Raw genomic sequence first — 21,571 nt, 5'->3', positions numbered from 1 at the left:
TTTTCGAGATTTATTTGAATTTTATGCGCATCTTAGGGCTCGCTCTGACTTTATGTCGGTACTCCCTAAATTACAAAATGTATTTGTGTGTTCATCATATAAACAAAATATCAGATAAACAGCACTATACTTACTGTGTTGCATGTGCTCTTAACTGTTTAACCCGAATGTAGACGTCAGTTGAGTTTAAACAGTGCAGCGAAGTAGAGGATAAATCTGTACATGTGGCTTATACAGTACAGCAAAGACCCAGAAGAGAATGAAACAGCGCAGCTCAAACAATGGAACAGATTCATTAGAAAATGTGCGGGTCTGGTGCCATACTGACTGCCCTCTGTGCCTTCTGGCAAACAAGTGAGTGACACACACACACGCACGCGTGCGCGCACACACACACACACACACACACACACACACACACACACACACACACACACACACACAGCTGGCACTGAGCCAGTGTGATGACCAGTATGTTAAAGAAAAAGACCAAAGGAAGAACAGAATGTCAAAGACAAAAGGCAAATTAATGGACACACACACACACACACACACACACACACACACACACACACACACACACACACACACACACACACACACACTATACAACAAGAAGTTAAAGTGACAAATGTACAAACAACCATGCACGCACACACACACACACACACACACACACACACACACACACACACACACACACACACAGATAGATAGAATTGAAAGAGCCTCTTCACTTTCAAATTAGATACACAGCTTTCCAAAATTCTACCATAGTGGTGTTTCAAATCATACACTATGACCTAACAGTCTGTGTGTATCGGTAAAAAATCCTCAAAGAGTAAGAACTTGATAATGTTAAGTGGCAAAAAAAAAAAAAAAAAAACAGAACAATCGCTGTGTTTAGTAACATTACCTTGGACAAGAATTTTAATACTTAATGCTTAAAATTAATTCTGTATTCCAGACTCACATAATGGAGGCCTGAGGGCAGTTTTTCAGTATAGAGAACCATCATATAAAATACACACCTACATAATGTACATTTCTTCAATAAAACTAAAAGGGCATTAATATTACCAGTGCATTTTCCAACTTTCCAATAAAATAAAATGCAATTCTGCTTACTATTCCTGAAGGTTTTGTGGTGTATGTGATTGTATGATCAGAAACGCCTACATCACATCAGTTCAAAGTAACTTTTTTTTGCACATGTAATGGTTCATTAACAAAAATTCATGAAGCTGTTTATAAAAATCCAGGTTTTATACAAATTGCTAGAATTCGCACACTTTAGAGCTATAGTTCGTTTCGGTAATCAGGCATTGGTTAAAATATGTTGGAGAAGTGCAAATGTGGATTCCAGTGTAATCGAATATCACATATCAATTGCATTACACAACTGTTCACAAACCTTTTGCCAACATCGATCTCGACCAGAAATCTTAATAAATAAATATAAATGTAATAAGTCAACACACACACACACACACACACACACACACACACACACACACACACACACACACACACACACACACACACACACACAGGACATCGCTCACAGTCTCAGCAGGTAGCAGTTAAAGGATATTCATAGTTGGAAATCCTTAAATTGTCTGTGGCAAACAAGCCGTGCCCACAAGTGTCACACCCTGCATCCTTCACCAGCCAGCATGCTCTGGACCTTTTCTTATACAGCACCACCCACACACACACACACACGCCTAAAATTACAATTGTACTCCCACTGAAAACTCTATATCTCTGCTTTACGTTAAGGAATAAAATGTTACACTGTGTGTATGTGTGTAAATTCAAAACAATCAGTGAATGAATAGTATGACAGACCCCTTTTACCCCTCTCGTCAATATTGATAAAAAGTAATAATAATAAAATAATTTTTGTTATCGTTCACGTGGTACACCAGCCTCTCATTTCTCTTAGTTTTGATACATACAGAAAAAAGCATACAGCCTTTCATTCATGTGTCTGACAACATAATGGAAGCGTCTTACCTTTGACATGGGAGACTCCGTCCAAAAACCTTAAATATAACCTCAAAGTATTAACGAAGACACACACAAACACACACATACACACAAGTGAACGAGCCGTTAGTAGAATTACTTGAATGAGCTGTTAATAGAATCCTAGTTACTTGAATTACAGCCGGCTCTACTTACAGAGACTAGTACAGAGAATGATTCAACAGCGTCTGGCCAATCAGAATAGAGAATTCGAAAGCACAGTGGGATTAACTGTAAGAAGGTTGTTTCCTGATGTCACAAAGAGAGAACGAGAAAGAGAGAGAGAGACGTAGGTCGTAGTGCGAGATGCACTCTATAACCTCAGGAAAATTGTGAGTGGAGTACACTTTGAGCATGTACACACAGCAAGCAACAGAAATGGCATACTTGGCAAACGGGCCTGGTGCACGCTTCAACCGTCGCTAATGTCTGAGAATACGTTACGCTGTGTTTATGCATGGTGGGTGTTGTGTTAACAACTGAGAGTGTGTGACCATGTAAGGCTGATTTTTTTAGCCAGAACAGGAGCACATGTGCTATCCTCTCAGTCCAACACCGTACTCTTGATGAGCTCCCTAAAATGGTTCTCGTAACGAAGTAGCATTGTTGTGGACATCTGGTTTCTCCGTCACTAGGCAGGTATTGGTGGATTCGTGATTGACAGGCAATTCATGGTGCATCTTTACCCAGCTGGATGTAATATCAGTATTTTTTTTAGAGCCTGAGAAAGATGCTGAGAACAGTTTTGGCTCTTGCAGATATTCTACTGGCAGACACAGGAATGAGCAGAAAACTGTACCAAATATATGGGCAAAAAATTCAGTTTGGACCTACAATCAAAGACTGCACCATTAATCTTACTTTTTTATTGCTGTATCATGATGTGTATCCCAGACACAGTATGAAGACTTGAAATACTAAATATGGTACATACGGTACAGAATGTGGCAATAAATCAACCATGTGCTTGTATGATAATGATGGTCAAATGGTTAATTCGCTTTGCCCTGAAAGGGCATAAAATATACATATTTCATCTACGTGCCATCGAGCTACAAAGTGGCGATAAACATGCTCATCTTTTGATCACAACAGCCTTGGCAGCTAACTGTGATGTATATTTTCCTCGTCAATCAGCACTCTGTACAATGTTATAGATGTAACAAGCGTACCTGTCAGCAGGTTGACTGAGGTAAAGCTAATACAAATATAAATACAAACACTAGGCAAGTGGTGCTACTATGTTTACTGTGAGTGCTGTGGGCAGCCATACTTTGAGTAAAAGCACAAAAGTACAGCATGCGCCAAAATATACGGTGCTGCGCTTCTCGAACGCCTCTGTACGAAGAATGTTTAAGGACATATGTGGAATTCTGTACCGGATACAGGGTGGACAACGTCTGACAGAGCCAGATATGCGGACCTGGATAGTGTATTGTGTGTATCATTTTTGCCCATGGTGTAAGAGGATCCATATTTCTTGAGGAATGTGTGGTTCTTCGTCACATTCGCTTGGACGGCTACATCAATCGCCAGACAACTCGGGTTCCTTGGTTTTGAGCGGCCAGATGTTATTGTCCAGAAACCTCTACATAGTGCATGTGTGACGATATAGTGTGCCGACTCAGCACATGGTATATTAGGCCCCTATTTCATTGGGGATGAGGAAGGCAATGCTCTTATTGTCACCCAAGAACGCTACAGGGGAATTGTGATCGGACCATTTCTTCAGGGTTTAAGAAGTTTCTGTCGTGCAACGGGTCTTCAGATGAATAGACAGTAGCATCAACAGGACAGGGCGACTAGCAATACCGCTTGAGAATTTCCATCCATGCTGCAGGAAAACTTTCCAGCACAAATCATTTCACATGGTACTGAATTCCTATAACCGTCCCATTCCCACGTTCTTACACCACCTGATGCCTACTTGTGGGGAATGTAAAAGGAGAGTGTGTTCAACTGTGAAGATCTGCTAAGAACTGTGCCTGCACTACGCAAGCAAATCGTCTCCTTTTGCAGCAGTTTTGTTCCGGGATATGTTTGAGAATCCTGAGAACACTTACATTACGCATACCGTGGTAAATCAACACGCTAATAGTGTGGAGGAGTTTCAGAAGAAATAAACTCACAGATGACAACAAGGTAATGGTGTTCGTCTTTGAATTTCAGCACTATTTTGGCACATACTGTATTTCAATTCAATTCGATCCAATTCATTTTTATTTGTATTGCGCTTTTAACAATGAACATTGGCTCAAAGCAGCTTTACACAGATTAGATAAGTATTTGCCTTCAAATGTACTTAACTAACCAAAGAACTATGATTTATTATGGCTATAATGTACTATTATTTTTGTCACAAGACAAGTGAGTCAACACACGTGGCCAATAAACCTGATTCTGGTTCTGAAGACTCTTTGCTTAATCAACTCAGTTTTTGTGAAAAGACTCTAATGTAAATCTTAGCACTGAAATCTTTTAACATAATGATATCAAATAGTTAAACACTGATTAATATCTATTAAAAGGTTCAACTACTTTAAGAGAAAAATCACACAAATAAGTGCCACCGGTGTTCTGCTGGCTGTTGTACAGACGCTGAACTGTATCTGTGATAAGGAGATAACACCAAGTGGCATTCAAAACAAGTTCAATACAGCCCCGGTTGATTTTGCTAAATGTAGTTGAGTAAAATGTAAGATATCTGTAGTCTTTCCCAAATGGAAATACTTCAGAAAAAGTACAGTAACGAATTACATTTACTTTGTTATTGTCCACTATTTAAAGCCACTTTCTGAGCACTAAGGAATTGCCACCATCTCAAGCAGGAATTCCAAGTTCCTATTTGTTCTTTCCTGGTCCGAGGTGATACTATTCTACAGCAGTATTATTTCATAATCCTTTATAAAAAAGTTGTGGGATGTTGTCAAGTTTCTGGCATCGGTTATGCTATCAGTGTAAACACCTGCTGACTCATAAACCCATCATGCTTGTGGCTCTTGAAGTTGATAAGTAAAAAAAAAAAAAGGCAGTTTGTCATATTAGTGACAAACTGGGAAGTTCAATGTTCTTATATCTTGTCTTAGAAATGACTGACTTACCATTAACACCTGAGATTCCTAGGCTTTGATGAAGTAGAGTACCAGTGAATTGAGCACTGACAGATTAGAGCAAGTACATTCATATAAACATGGGATTTACAATTCAAGTACAACTAACACTACTGTCACAAGTGCTGTTAAAGAAAATAAATCAACACCTACTGACAAATCGAGAATTCCCCAGCACACTCTTGTGACGGTAAAAAAAAAAACCTGTAAGGTAAGTATGAAGCTGTTGGCAGAGTGTATTGAGACGTGCTGACAGTAGAGATCAACTGAAAATAAACCTCCTTCTGTTCTCTTAGTCCTAATCTCCATCCTGAAGTTTCCCCTTCCTTTAGATCTCTCTCTCTCTCTCTCTCTCTCTCTCTCTCTCTCTCTCTCTCTCTCTCTCTCAAAACTCGTCTTTCAGTTTTCATTTTACATTTTATACACACACACACACACACACACACACACACACACACACACACACACACACACAACACAAACACCCACTGGCCATATATAGGCAGAAATGGTGACGGTAGCATTAAATGCTTGTGTGTGTGTGTGTGTGTGTGTGTGTGTGTGTGTGTGTGTGTGTGTGTGTGTGTCTGTTGGCGAGTGTGTAAAAATGTGAAACTGTATCAAAAAAAAAAAATCATAAAGAAAGAGGAAAAAAGAGGAATTTAAGAATCTATCTATCTATCTATCTATCTATCTATCTATCTATCTATCTATCTATCTATCTATCTATCTATCTATCTATCTATCTATCTATCTATCTATCTATCTATCTATCTATCTATCTAAATATTTGTCTTTATTTATTTATTTGTCTATAGAGGAATATGTGTGCATGTGCACAAAACGTCTATTTGTACTCTTTTGCAACTTCCATTTCTCTCTCTCTCTCTCTCTCTCTCTCTCTCTCTCTCTCTCTCTCTCGCTCTCTCTCTCCTCTTTGATTACAGAGTCTATCACAAACCTCCCCAAATCACCCCTCCAATCTTCATTTTTAAAGCCCTAAACAAACTCTCGAAGTCTGGAGATAATTAAAGCGAACGCTGCAGGAATCTGACATTTGCATCTCTTTTACACGCCATTTGTATATCACACAATGATCAAAGCAAACGACAATTTTGACTTTTTTTCCTCCTCGTCCGCGTTACCATGAGTAATTTTTTTAATGAATCGCCTGAATCCATTACACTATTCTCAGCATTTGAAAATGTACTACTCGAACTGATCAATGCTATTTTAGACTCCAGCGCACCGATAACCTAAACGCGCAATATAATTCCTCCAGTTAGTTTTATAGCAGAGATCATTTGCGCTAAGGAATGCTGCAGTAATACTTAAACCTCGATTTTAGCTACTGTGTGTGCTTTAAAATTGCAGAGTAGACCACTCACTAGCCAGTGCTGGGTTCAGAAAAACAAACTAGCTGTGAAAATCTATAAGTTTGGTGGGTGACAAAGGTGACAGGCAAAATGTATATTGTTCATCTAAAGATATTTTATACCAAATAAAAACCAAGTTTACAGGCAACTTATTTGCCTTTCTTGTTAAGAGTGTAGTTTAATAAAGCAGTGATGCTGAAAAGTTAATATGTAGCCTGCATAATAACTGTGCTAATTGGCGTCTGGAACGAGCTTCAAGCATTTTGATCCACCGAAAATAGAAAGCAGCTTTCTGTTGATCGAAGCCTAATCCCAAACAAACTGTGTTCTTTTTGCTGTTTTAAATGGAAACAATAATCGCATGTGCTAGGTTTTTATTGTGCACAGCCAGTCTGTCTATCGCAGTGTATGAGCTAATAGGATCAGGAGTTAAAGCAGGAGCCAGCTAAAGGATCAGAGCTTACCGTGCAGTGAGAAATCCTGATTTACTCTGCCGTCTTATACGCTGCAGTTGCACTGTGAGTCACATTCTGGCTGTTTTTAGCAGTGATGGAAGTCAGCTGTCCATAAAATCTTTATAAACACTTTTATAATGTCAAGAGGAACTAGGAAACTATATAAGGGGGTAATTTAGTTGATAGGGATAAGATTTCACGATACGCCTACTCGATGGTTTATAACCAACAAAATTCATTTTACACATGAATGCCTATATAAATATTTGTGTATAGACAAACAGCACATTACTGCAAATGGTTTATTATACTGCAAATGTTTTTGCTTTTAGGTCCTGATCTGAACCACATATAACAGTTTTAACTTTGTTTTGCTCTATGATTTCCCCTTATTTCATCTTGGTTCATGATGGAGATAAGCTGTGTCAGATGTAAATCACACTGAGTACACACTCACCTGTTGCATTCGCCCCTCTTCTCCAAACTGCCCCCTCTGCTCTTTAACGATGGCGTCTCCTGGCCGCTGGAGATGGTTGAGTTGGGTGATACCACTGCAGCCACAGGGGTGTTCCTCCCGCTCTTTCCATTGCCCCTCAGCTCGACCTCGGAGCTTTTCTTGATGGCTTGGAGCTGCGCCAGCGGCACAATGTCGCAGCCCTGTGGCCGGTGCCACACTGTCTGCTGGCTGGAGGAGTTGTAGTAATAGAAACGGTTGTTGTTGTTATCAAACAGCTCCCACCACTGATTTCCGTCGGATTGCCGAACGGTCACGCCGGACGGTGCCTCCCAGCCGCACTCACCCGTCGCCAGGTTAACGTACATGCGCTCATGGGAGCGCGGCTCCAAAATCTCCACCCAGTCAGACCTGCGTATGAAAAAATATAAGAAACATGGTCAGGAAGAATATGGCAAATAGGAACGAATCCAGGTTCGTGAACTGCGCATGAAATGTCCATCATATCTAATGTATTCCTAATGTAATGACACCTACAATGTTAAAATGATATACACTTTCACTTCCACAGGTCAAGCCAAGTTTATTTATCATTTGCCCATTAAGCCATGAGATACATACATACAGGACATACATACATACAGGACTTACGAAACACACACACACAAGGAAGCAAACAGACCAATAAGTACAATATAATGCAATAAAGTATAACATACACTGTTTAAACACAACACAACACAATTCACACTATCCATAATGCACTGTTTGAAATGAAAGTGAGTACAGTACCGTTTTGGAAACAAGGCTGAAACATTTCATATAATATTTACGATAATATTCAATATATGTTTCGTACTAGTTTTGTCAGAATAATAGTATAATAATAATAAGAAGGAGTATTTATGTGACCTGGTCACACAATACAGCACCATTTAAAATAATTTTTTTAATTTCTTGCTAATGAAATTGAAGCATAATTTAAAAAGATATTGTTTGCATGAAAAAAAAAATGCGTTTGCATAAAAAAAAACAAAAAAAAAAAACAGTTTAGGTATTTTCACAGTATTAGTACTGTGATAGAGCGAAGACATGCTTGTAGCAAGGGAATGGAAAAAAAAGATCTAAATGTCTAACTCCACAGTCATTATTTATAACACACACACACAAACAAACACATTACAAATAACGCTTGTTTGTCTTTGACCTGTATGTTGAAGCGAGCGGCTTTAGAGTGACTGTATAAAATGTGCAGATAACAATTTCCCACAGTGCAATCCAGATGGTGCTGTAGAACTGCACTCCCTTTTGTGTATGTGTGTGTATGTGTGTGTATGTGTGTGTGTGTGTGTGTAAGAGTCTGGGTGAGGTCCTGCAGCTAAAGCGGGCAGGAGGGAGAGGCTGGGCGTGGAGCCCAGGGAAGACACACATTGACATGTTGGCCCAGAGTAAAGCCCCAGAGTTCGGTGCCTGTAATATTATCTCACCAAGAGGCACAAAACAGGACCTGGAGCTTAACATTAAAACACCTGTGTACCTCTCATACAGATGGATAACAGCATGCAGAGCTACAGGCTCTCTCACTCTCACTCTCTCTCACACACACACACACACACACACACATTAATATAGAAAGAAAGAAAGAAAGAAAGAAAGAAAGAAAGAAAGAAAGAAAGAAAGAAAGAAAGAAAGAAAGAAAGAAAGAAAGAAAGAAAGAAAGAAAGAATTATGGTGGTTATGATCATTGTTATACATGCACAGTTGAAAAACAGAGTCCAGCACATGTTCAGGTCTTTCTTTCTGTAATACTAAGAAACACACACACACACACACACACACACACACACACACACACACACACACACAAAGAGAGAGAGAGAGAGAGAGAGAGAGAGAGAGAGAGAGAGAGAGAGAGAGAGAGAGAGAGAGAGAGAGAGAAATAAATAAAGTAAAACAGTTGTTGTGGTCACTCAGGGATTCTCCATCTTTCTGTTTCACTTCACTCTCCCTCACAGTTTGTTTTTTCAAAGATCATGAGCCTCATGAGATGGCACAGACATCCTGGCATCCTGGTTGCTGTTTTCTCTTTTGGACCCGACTACTGTGTCATAAATGCTAAGTCTGCTTTACCACAACTGCCCTGCTGCTGTCTAACATAATGAACCAGAGTTGCTGTAAGATTTCCAGTCCAACTACAAATCTCAAATACCTAAAATTAGCTCAAAACTGACACTGGCTCTAGTGCGCACACATTTCCAAATATTTTAAGTATAGCGTTTCCTACAGAAGAAATGATTTTGTACATCATAGACGTTCTGTCTGCACTTTGACTTCACCAGTAAAAAAATTTACTTGTTGACCGCAGTCTGATTAATGCTATTTTGATCTTAGTAGCTGCTAAATATATCAAATATATCACAAAACCTGAAACGAAACAAACAAACAAAAACCTGAAGCCTGGAGACCTCGAGGGGCAGCATGACTCCTGCCTCAGTGGGCCTCTACTGGCATATGTTGCAGTTCACAATACAAATGCACTGATGTATATGTTGGGGCTCTGCCTCAACTGCAGCATTTTATTTATGTTTAAAAAAAAAACGGCAGCCTTTAGAAACAGTGTTTTTCAGCCCTGTAAGCAAACGAAAGCAACGTAAGAAAATGCAATGAGTTCTGTATAATATATGCTTTTTTCATGCTCTGCAGCATATTGGTTTTGTCCCTCTCACTTTGGTTCACTTAATTATGTGCAATGTGAAATCAAACCACATGGCAACCAAAACCAAAACTGTTTTGCAAAAACATTAATAGGTGTGAAACGCGTGCATATTCGCCCACTGAATGAGTTATATATAGGGTTCATTAGGTGTCTAACTTCATTTTCACGTTCTTCCTGCAGGCACACTTCATGTTCAGACCTGGTAATCAGTGCATAAATGTGGGCCAGGTCAGTGCAGTTAAGCGGGGACGCGTTCCTTCTCTGTGCCGAGGACAGGACGTGAAAAGGATAAGTTATTTCAGCAGTCAGCCCATCCCTCCCCCTATAAGGAGAGTTAGAGCCATATGGTGAGAGATAATCCGGTGGTTCACTTGGTCTGAGCTCATCTCTGACCTCCAGCTGGTGATTCCTCCATGACACACACACACACACACACACACACACACACACACACACACACACACACACACACACACACACACACACATACACACTAGAAGAAAAAGGAGAGCGAGAAAATCGGAACATATTTTGTATAACAGTTTGAGAACTATAACTGAATTATGAACACTTCAACAACTGTTAATCTGTTACATGCACTGAGCTGTTTCAGGCCAAACCCCCCCCCCCCCCCCCCCAAACACACACTTCTAGAGATGGCGCCCCTTGAGGCGCCTGACTGAAAGATCAGTTTTGAGGTTAAATGAGTAAGTAATCCTTCATTTTTTTCTAAGCATGTTGCAAAAAAAGTTGGCACTTCGAAGAAAAAGCCAATGTTGCGCTGTTTTCTTGACATTTAGCACTGTGCCCCACTGTCTTCTCTCCGGCATGCTGTTAGTAGCAACCAAAAACTTCCCACGCTCTTTCACACATTATTCCATTCGAAAAGAGGCCACACACACACACACACACACACACACACACACACACACACACACACACACACACACACACACACAACACACACACACAGTGAGACGCTTTTGCCTAGGCACAATAGCTGTGGGTCGCATTTCAGACAGCACTGCTATCGAATACTCCAGTCCCCCACCGACCTCATAACTCTCCCCAAGCCTCGCACAAAGAGCTCATCACAGTGACCTCATCAGCGGACAATGTGCTGCACAACATTTTTCTGGCCTTTTAATCTAAGAAAGCGCAAACCTGCTGCACAGTGGTATCCTTTATTTAGAAGAGGAATGCATCAAGATCTTATGCAAGTACAGCACTGGTAATAGAATGCACTGACTATGAGGAATAGGCCTTAATATGTGCTCTGGAAGAGACACCATTGGGTGAGTCAGTGCTTTTTAAAGCTGTTTTGATGGTGAAACAAAGCTCAATCAGTGCGAAAACAGATGCTATTTCAGGTGACTCAGATGTCCCCAAAATCTCTAGCTACTTTGATTTCCTCAGTAATATACACTATAAGGATAAACATTGGTGGACACCTGACCACAAGATTTGTATGGGCTTTTTAAACATCTCATTCCACATTTAGTCCTCATTTGCCTAATTCACTCATGAACAACCTCCACTTCTCTGGGAAGATGTTATACTAGATTTTGAATATTCGTTAAGTCATGTACTGACGTTCCAATTCGTACAGGAGGTGTTCAATAGAGTTCCATAGCTCTGTAAACCATAACCCATGCATGGACTTAATTTTGTCTTTACTGCTGTTTATGGTTCTATTTAGTGTTTACTGCTTTTTACACAAAACTGTCTTAAACCGGCCAATTTTCTGCACTGAACCATTCACGTCCTACTCAATTAAAACACATCAACACACCGACTATCTGAAACCGTTTCGAGTAAGTACACTTTAATATGCTATAAATAACACACCCATCCTGAGGCATCCTGAGGTTGCTCCACCCCCTAGTCACGTCCCACCTTATGAAGATTGTGGACCTTTAAAGAAGTAGATGCCGACCCCGCAAACATCCCGAACCATCTAGAGACGTACCAGTGCCAATTGGATCCCACTTCATGTGTAGTTTGGACATTGGACCTCCTTGGGTGTTAAAAGGCTCTGGCATGGAGAAGCTGGTGTTGGATCTTTGATGATCGCAAATGTTGAGCTCTGGTTCCTCTTATTGTTTCTTCCTCATAACATCTTAAGAAGTTTTTCCTTTTCACAGTCGCCATGGCTGCTCATCAAGGATTAACGCACGTGTACAAAGAAAGCTTCATTGAGATATGCTTTACATGGTTTGGAAAGGAGGATTTGAGTAACCTGCTATAGAGCACTGACCTCAACTCATATTACTATTGACCTTATGGCTGAATGAGCACATATCTCCACATGCAACCTCCAAAATCTATTGGAACATCCTGCTGTTATTAACAGCAAATGTGGACTAAATGTGAAATGATGTTCAAAAAGCACATCCACAATGTTTTGTCTAGATATTGTACATGCTATTTTGTGTTACTGTGGCAATCCAATGGCGCAGGTGCGTCGTGACATTTTGGCAGCTGGTATCTAATTACAGATGGAATTGGTTTGACTTGTGTTCGTTTCTTCATCTAACAACTAGATCAAAGCGTGAAATTCAGAGTGTGAGGAAAACACACTCAGCTGCCACATCCAAAGGTAGACAGAAGAGTGTTATCACTGCTGCTTCTGTGAATCTGGTTCTTTAGCCTACATGATCTTTGGTGTTCAAACTGATTTCGTAAAAAGTTCAGATTTGGATGTGTTCATAAATAAATAAAAACGCTTCATTTTGGTAATTCCCAGAATGCCTCACAGTGTAAAGACGCGTTCTGATGTATGACGCTGGCTCGCTTTGCTCACGTCCATCTCTTTTCTCATGCTCTGTTTCGCTGGGCTGAACTCTTTCCTGCCAGATTGCAACACAGATTAAAAGAGTTTAATTGAGCTTGACAAGAGTCGATTATTGGCAACGTGAGATGCCACAATTACTTCAGTCGAAGGGGCTCAATGGCAACCGACTGCCGACAGCGCAGAATGAACAACTCTGAGAACCTGGACTATAATTCTGGGTGGATTCTGCTTTTTTTCCTCGACAGACCCTCCCACTGCTAAACAGACATGCAGGAAGGAGTCGTGAATAACTGGTGAGGAAGTAAGTAGGTGGAGGGAGAGATCAGGAAGGTGGGTGGACTTTCAGGTGTGGCCATCATGCCAAACATCCTTTATTGCATGACTGCCCCAAATATGTACATATTTAGCAGCACTGATTTTCGGAAACTTTGTTTTATGCCTTAAAAAAGTGCAGTTGGGGTATATAAGGGTTAGAGTTCAAGCTAGGTGAGGTCCGAACACAGAGCTGCCCATATACTCGCATTACTTATTATATTATACCTCAGAGGCTATATTTTGCATATGTTTGTAGTTAGAAGCAGCTGACCTCAACAGAGTTACAACACGGCATAAAATCGTTCCCAGGCTCTGCTTGTCTCTCTCTTTCTCTCTCTTTCTTTCTCTCTCTCTCCCTCTCTCTCTCGCCCCTATTCGTCTTCGCTGCTAAACACAGGCAGTAATCACAGAATATTTTAAGTGCGTGATTCAATTCGGAATATGTTTCAACAGCACTTTGAGCGAAGGACTGTGCATGAGACTGAGAGAACCTGTAGACATGTTCACACATGTCAGAGACACGTACATGTGCACACACACACACACACACACACACACACACACACACACACACACACACACACACACACACACACACAGAAGAGCTAGATGAGAATAACCATTTGCAAATCGGTTCTGCGACAATGAATTATTTTAAAAGACGAGCTAGTTTCTAAAACTGGAGTTCGTGTTTCAATGAAGGAAAACTGGACAAGCTTGTAGAGCCAATATTAATATATCATATTTGTTTTTTTACTTTGTGTCATTACTCAGAGTAAACTGTCAGTGAGCTCTTAGATACACACTCTTTCCGAATTGTAAAAGTGCACAAAACAAGTTAAAATTGATTTAACATAATAACAAGAAAAATAAGAACTGCCTGAATATATGTGCTTTAAATTCAACATTTGAAAAGGATTCATCTGTGAACCTTAGCAATGACACAATGCTTGCATGATCAATTGTAGGGCTGAAACAAAAAAAAAAACGATGGAATTTCCAAAGTTTGGGATCATTTCCAACTAAAACATAAAAAAAACACTGTACAGTGCATTTGCTGTTTTAAGACCGATTTAAAATCGATTTTTATATTTTATTTATGATTTTTTTTGTATTTATTTATATATTTGTATTTACATTTTGTTGTAATATGACAATTAATTGCACTAAATGGGTTTAGTTTTCACAGACGTTCTTGTATGTAATTTTAGTAATAAAAATGTAAATCTTTCTATAAAGGAAACAAATTACTTGAACATTTTAAATGACCTGTATTATTTCCTCTTGTACATTTAGTATTGCTCTTTAATGAAGTAAAACATAAAGTACTTCTTATCTGATGACTCGTAAAGCAAAGACAGCCTAATCAAATAATTTTACTGTGCAGGGTCATAATTCCAACTACAAACCCGAAATTTAGTTACGATTTAAGATCAAGTATGCAGATTCAGCATATTGTGCAGACCCGGATGATCCAACAACCGACCATAAATGGGAAAGCATCCAAGCAAACACAACTGGGTAGGAGGGATAATATCACTAACCAAATTAGGGCTCATCTATACAGTGTTGCCCTGTGAGACAGCAGGCTTTACATGTGATTCTGCAACAACTAATTGATTAAAAAGATAATAATCGATAATGAAATTCGCTGTCAACAAATGGCGTTATCGATTAGTTGGGCTGCTAAACTTACGGATTAGCGTGACGGTAAGATCATACAGCGGCCTGTGAAAATGCTGGACAGTACAGGGTCAACCGGCAGCAGGAAAAAGTGTGCGTCCCAAGTCATCCAAGGCAATGGGAGCATTTTATATTAAACGCAACAAAGAAAACTATAACCTGCAAGTTATTCAAAGAGGAGCTTGTGTTGGATGGAAGCACCAGTGATGCACAAGTTCGTGAAAAGAAAGCTCCGGTGTCACGCATGAAGGCGAAACATCAGCACAGTAAGCAAAAACTGGATAATCCTCGTCATGTGAAAATGGTGGCGTTTAATAAAGTGCTATTGTGTAAACTGTTTGTTTGTAACTTCGGGACAGTCGCACTGGATCTGTTCTGTCGTGACTCACAAGCATCAGGTTGCACAATCAGGTCACTCGCGACATAGTGATGGATTTAATTGAACTAAATCTGAACACTCAATTGAAAAGCAGCAAATAATAGCAGCAGTAAACGATTACATTTTTAGTCACTGTTGTGGATTTTAGCAAATGATTATGCATTTGTACACCAATGCATATTTTTCCCATTTTTATCATGCCTGTCCGCTTGATGTGTTTCTCCGTTTCATTCTTTTTATAGCATTTGTCTGCTACAACTGTTTACTCATGTTTTCAAACGTGATTTACTGCAGCTTTACTACAATCAAATTCAATGTTTGTATATTTAATCTATGCACATATTTAATTATTAATTATTAATTAATTAATGGTATATTCCTAATGCTTATATTTTTACAAATGAACAAAATGTCTGTGTATTTTCTTTATATTTTATATACCGTATTTTTCTGACTATAAGCCTCTTCTTTTTCCCCCACGTTTTGAACCCCGCGGCTTAAACAACGAAGCGGCTTATTAACAACGAAGCGGCTAACCCTAACCCTAACCCTAACGCACGACGATGCCAAAAGAAAAACTTCAGAGAATTGTGGCAATAGTTATGAAAGGAAGGAGAAAGACAGTGGTAGGCTACTGTTTAGATACAAGCCATTGTAGCGCGTTGAGTCTGGGTGAAGGGAGAGCTCACTAACTCCAGTTGCAACAGAAATCATATAAGCACAGACAGGTTTCCAAAACTCATGCTTTTTTATTTTTCTTGGCAACAGCGTTACGGGTTAGTCAAAGAAACTTAGTAATGAGCATCAGAAAATAATAAGGACATATTCCTCGGCCTCCACACATGCAGTAATAGCGGAAAAAATGCTGCGGCAGGCTATTCCCAAAATACCACTATGCTCCTAAAGGAAGCGCAACATATTTCACCCGTTACACCGTGTAGCAGACACTGTCTTTCGTTAAAGCCTGTGTAAAGTTCTTTAGTTTCAATGTAGACACCTGCGGCTTATAGACAGGTGCGGCTTATTTATGTTTAAAATAAAAATCTTTGTCAAATTCAGTGGGTGGGGCTTATATATGGGTGCGCATAATAGTCCGGAAATTACGGTAGATTCTTTTAAGCATGGTTGTCAACTTGCCATCTGTTGACTTACACAAATTGCTTCGCCTTGCATACTCAAATACTTTTTCTTTTTGTTTGTTTGTTTGGTTTGTTTGCATGAGTGAGTTTGTTCAAACGAGAAATCCCCCATGCCCTCCTCAACAAGCAGCCACTATAATCTTTACAAAACTAAGTTAAAGACAGTTTAACTCAATATGTGGCTTTTTTAAATACACTTTTATACATATAAACCCTAAATTAAGGTTTTATATAGTTAGAACAAGCAAAACATTGAATAAAAATGTTCCCTCGATTAATCGAAGAAAAAGAAGAAAATGAATCGTCTGGCAAAAAAAGTCGTTTGTTGCAGCCCTACATGCGACTCATTTTGAAAACATGCACTTCATCTGTCTCAGAGAATGCATTTAAATGAGTCAATGCGGAGCTAAGCGGTAATAAACTCAACTTGCCGGTCTAAATTTATTCCTGTACAAAATCTTTCTCCTTTTGTTCTGAGGTTTTATAGATTCGAATATCCAAATGTCACACCAGCTTCTCTGGATACTATTCAAGTCGATAGGGACAGTTTGGAAAGTTGCCGGGTCCTGTTGTGTGAATATTAAAATATGATCTTGATGGCAGGGGAGAATTCAAAGTTTTTTTCTTTGCGGATTCTAAACCATTCTAATGTACACTTGCAAAAAGCTTTTACTGGCCTGCAGCACTGGATCATTTTTCTTTTTAAATAAGTGGGAAAAAAAGCTCACAAATCACAGTAAAAGTTACAACAGCAACAACAAAATACTACATTTGTCTTTCCGGGTGGACGCATCTCGTACGTCACTGTGGTGTGTTTGTTGCATAACCGAGAGAGAGTCACTAAGTTTGAACAGCGAATCAACAGATTAATAAAATCAAAGAGCTGCAAAACGTAAAGAAGCAAAGAAGGGCGAGGTTCCACCGCAAACCGCAGCAAACCAAAAAAGGACATGAAAAGACAATTGAATAAGCATTAAAGACACCACAGAGGAACTGTGAGGATTCAGTGATTAGACACACATCCTACAGTATATAAGATGTAAGTAATATAAGGCTTTAGTTTATATTATGTGCTCAATTTGTGCTTAGAAAATCAAACTGTCCTTTCGAAGTGAATGAGTGATACATGACTCATCTATCGCTAATTTCGGACACGTGTGAGAAGCAATGCGCATGCACAGGTATCACGGCTGGTGGTCTCGCTCTGGCTTGGGAATCACAGGGACAGAGGCAGACTGATTAATGATTAAAATGTAAAGGATGTGAGGCAGTTATTTTTTGGCCCACCCACTCACTAAAAACACATGGCACAAGATCACATGAATTTCGCATCTGTTTTGTTTTCATGCTGTTGCCAGGTGTGTATGTGCACGTGTCTTAAACCCCTGATCTGATCAAACATTCTAATAAATCTCTGCTAGTGCTCTCCATAGTATTCATAAACAGCTTTACTAGTTATTATTAGTTACAATATTTAAGAAATTACAATTAATACAATTTCATGAAACAAATATTAGAATTTAGGTTGTAAATGTAGGTCAGTGCTTCTAATAGTGCGCTCTGACCCCGAAGGGAGCGGGGAGACCAGAGGACTCATAAGAGGAAGAAATTGCATCCACTATCCACCTGCTGAGTGTCTGCTTATTCGCGGGAAGACCTCTCCTCCGAGGGTCATAGCAGACGAACAGCTGCTCTGACTTCCTCCACAGTTCTGTTCTGTGCACGTTCAGTATATGTCCAGTGCTCGCACTGGATATAGTCGGTTAAGCTTCTCCTGGTCTGGTGCCTGAAAGGGAGGAGGAGAGAATGCCTGGAGCCTAATAGGTTGTGGGATGACCAAGGGTACTTTGGGAACGTACCCTGATCTCGGGTAGAGGAAGGCACTGGCCAGGCCTGGAGTAAACTCCCAGAAAGCGACTGAAGATCCCCCACTCTCTTGGGAGAGGAGATGGCAAAGAGAAACACAGCCTTAACTGTGAGGAACCTCTCAGGTACCTTGGTGAGAGACTCAAAGGGAGGCTGCGACAGGACCTCCAAAACAATGGCCAAGTCCCATGCAGGCACTCTAGGTCAACCTAGAGGTCTCAGCCTCTGGGTGCCACAGAGAAAGCGTGTCACAGGGCTCTAGACTGCGACTAAAATGGTCACATTTGAGATGTAGAAAACCCCAAAAACCTGTTTATGGGAAACAATAACATCAGACAGTGACATCTGAGTGCTGTTCTGACAAATATATGCAAAACATATTTTCACAGAATATTTTCAAGAATTCTTCAGTCAAAATACTTGCAAATTAAAACTCCAAATCAGAGTCTTTTGTACAGTTTTACTAAAACATTTTTAATGTCACTTTAATACAGCTGTGTACTGTGATCGCCTTGGGCTTATACTGTCACTAAGTTTTGAGTAAACAGGTTTTCTTTTGACTGTACATTAAAAAAAAAAAATGCTGATGGCCGTCGTATTTTTCATGTAAACACAAGCACTGGACAGAGATTAGGCTGTCCGGTGAATTCATTAGCTAAACCACTGGGCAAGTAAAACGTTCTGGATATAAGCTTGCTAGTAGCTAAATTGCTAATTGCAATAGCAATTTTCAATATAGACAATAAGATATTGGCTTACAGAATCAGTCATTTTTGGTGAGCTAATAATTTCCTTGCCTCGTCCTGATTTCAGAACTTGGTCACTTTACTTCAGCTTGCACGACCTTCTGAACTCCCTCGGCACCTTCAGCTTCCTCACCATCCTGACCTCCCTCAGCTATAATATGGGCTTCTCTATTCTGTACTGCACGTATGTTCTACTGAATATGATGATAAAGACAGTACATGTAACTCAACCAATAGAAGAGAAAATATATTTTTTTATTAAATTACCCTGAAAAATACATTAGGATAACATCAAATACTCAAGAACAAAAGAACCGAGTATTTTTCAGAGGTATGACTTAAAATATAGATGGAATGTAGGCGGTAATGCATTATGGTTGATCAGAATGAACTCTTTATATAAATACTTGGAAACAAAATCAATAATGATAATGCTTAAACATTACTATATATAATTCGATTTTGACATACAGAGGTCTTCTAGAATAAAAGGATTGACAAACTACTCGTCCTGTGATCCACAGGTGTGGCTGTCTGTCGTCCATCTTGGTCAAAAGGATCTTTGGTTGTAGTTCTAAATGCTGGCCACTAGGTAGAACACTATGGGTTGATGCAGTGGTGGCACTGTAGTTGTTTTTTTACTTGGGAAAAAAGTGAATAGTTGTCCACTGTAGTAACCACCATGTGTCACAGGGTCAAAGGCACAGGCCTGGTTGCAGACATGCAGAAAATGCTTTGCTTTTCTACACACAGCACACACGTGTAAAGAGAAGCTGAGTCACTTTAAGAAACCAGCAATCACACACCTGACTCATATATGGCATCTGCGTCTACATCCGCTCTCAGCACTTATCCAACACATAGACACCCACTGAGACACACACCAGCATGGACTGGGGTAAGACAAAGGTAACACTAACGGAAAAATAAGTGAATAGTCTTTTAAACACTCTCACAAATATACACACACACACCCCTAATCTAGCAGTCATGGCAACACACAGCACCTGTCTGAGTCACACAGTCACACACACACACACACACACGCGCACACACACCACCTGACACTTGACCACCTGTTACACTTTGGAATGAGAAACACATCACCTCTCACCTAGCTGACTAAACAAGCAAACACACACCCACACACCCACCCACACATACAATATCTCACAAATTATAACATTCTCAAAAAGAAACAGGGGAAAACCTTTCCGGTGGAAGTCACCATTTCGCTCGCTCTAACTTTTCATGAATAACGACATGCACAATAAACAGTATTTACTTCCATATTCTTCTCGCGCGCACACACACACACACACACACACACACACACACACACACACACACACACACTACCCCAAACACATAAACACACACTTTGTATGAAACCGTGTGCACACCACACAGTTAACACAGTTTGAGCCCTGATTTGCTAGTTGTGAGTTTTAGTGACTGCACCCCCTGCTGCTAAACCCTAACCACTAACTCTCACCTGGACCTCTCCAACCAAATGGAAACCTTTTGGTCCTTTAAGGTTTAATAAAAAACTGCAGTAAAAGCCATACACACACACACACACACACACACACACACACACACACAAAACCCAGTAACTCACACATGAGGTGATGCTGCTAAAATGCTCTAAATTTCAACTTCACTGTGAAAGAAAATATTAGTTTTTAATTTCAGCTGTTAATATATAGTTAAACATTAAAATCAAACATTTGCTCGTAGACACACACACACACACACACACACACACACACACACACACACACACACAGACTGACTTTATATGGAATGTGCGTATTAAAATTCAAGCAAGGTTTATTCATGCCTAGAACAAAAAACGCTCAGAGCAAAAGGCATCTACAGTAAGGAAAATAAGTATTTGAACACCCTGCTATTTTGCAAGTTCTCCCACTTAGAATTCATGGAGGGGTCTAAAATTGTCATCGTAGGTGCATGTCCACTGTGAGAGACATAATCTAAAAAAAAAATCCAGAAATCACAATGTTTGATTTTTTAACTATTTATTTGTATGATACAGCTGCAAATAAGTATTTGAACACCTGAGAAAGTCAATGTTAATATTTGGTACAGGAGCCTTTGTTTGCAATTACAGAGGTCAAACGTTTCCTGTAGTTTTTCACCAGGTTTGCACACACTGCAGGAGGGATTTTGGCCCACTCCTCCACACAGATCTTCTCTAGATCAGTCAGGTTTCTGGCCTGTCGCTGAGAAACACGGAGTTTGAGCTCCCTCCAAAAATTTTCTATTGAGTTTAGGTCTGGAGACTGGCTAGGCCACGCCAGAACCTTGATATGCTTCTTACAGAGCCACTCCTTGGTTATCCTGGCTGTGTGCTTCGGGTCATTGTCATGTTGGAAGACCCAACCTCGACCCATATTCAATGCTCTAACTGAGGGAAGGAGGTTAGGGTTAGGGTTACCAACAGTAACCTTGGAAACGGTGGTCCCAGCTCTTTTCAGGTCATTGAC

At 39.9% G+C, this 21,571-nt stretch overlaps 1 protein-coding gene across 4 annotated transcripts in view; it reads right to left on the bottom strand.

Moving 5' to 3' along the window:
* Positions 1–21,571, bottom strand: part of arhgap46b (Rho GTPase activating protein 46b) — a 73,831-nt gene that overhangs the window by 30,508 nt on the left and 21,752 nt on the right. For 3 of the 4 annotated variants that reach the window (XM_083570123.1, XM_083570124.1, XM_083570122.1), the window contains exon 2: positions 7,430–7,837. In XM_083570123.1, coding sequence (XP_083426249.1) covers positions 7,430–7,837 — 408 coding nt within the window. Of the gene's footprint in view, positions 1–142; positions 337–7,429; positions 7,838–21,571 lie in introns of those variants that run through there. The other variant, XM_083570127.1, reaches the window with a different exon arrangement.

Source organism: Silurus aristotelis, assembly GCF_946808225.1.
Source record: "Silurus aristotelis genome assembly, chromosome: 19".
Classification (NCBI taxonomy): Eukaryota; Metazoa; Chordata; class Actinopteri; order Siluriformes; family Siluridae; genus Silurus; species Silurus aristotelis.
This window is presented reverse-complemented; position numbering and strand designations above follow the sequence as displayed.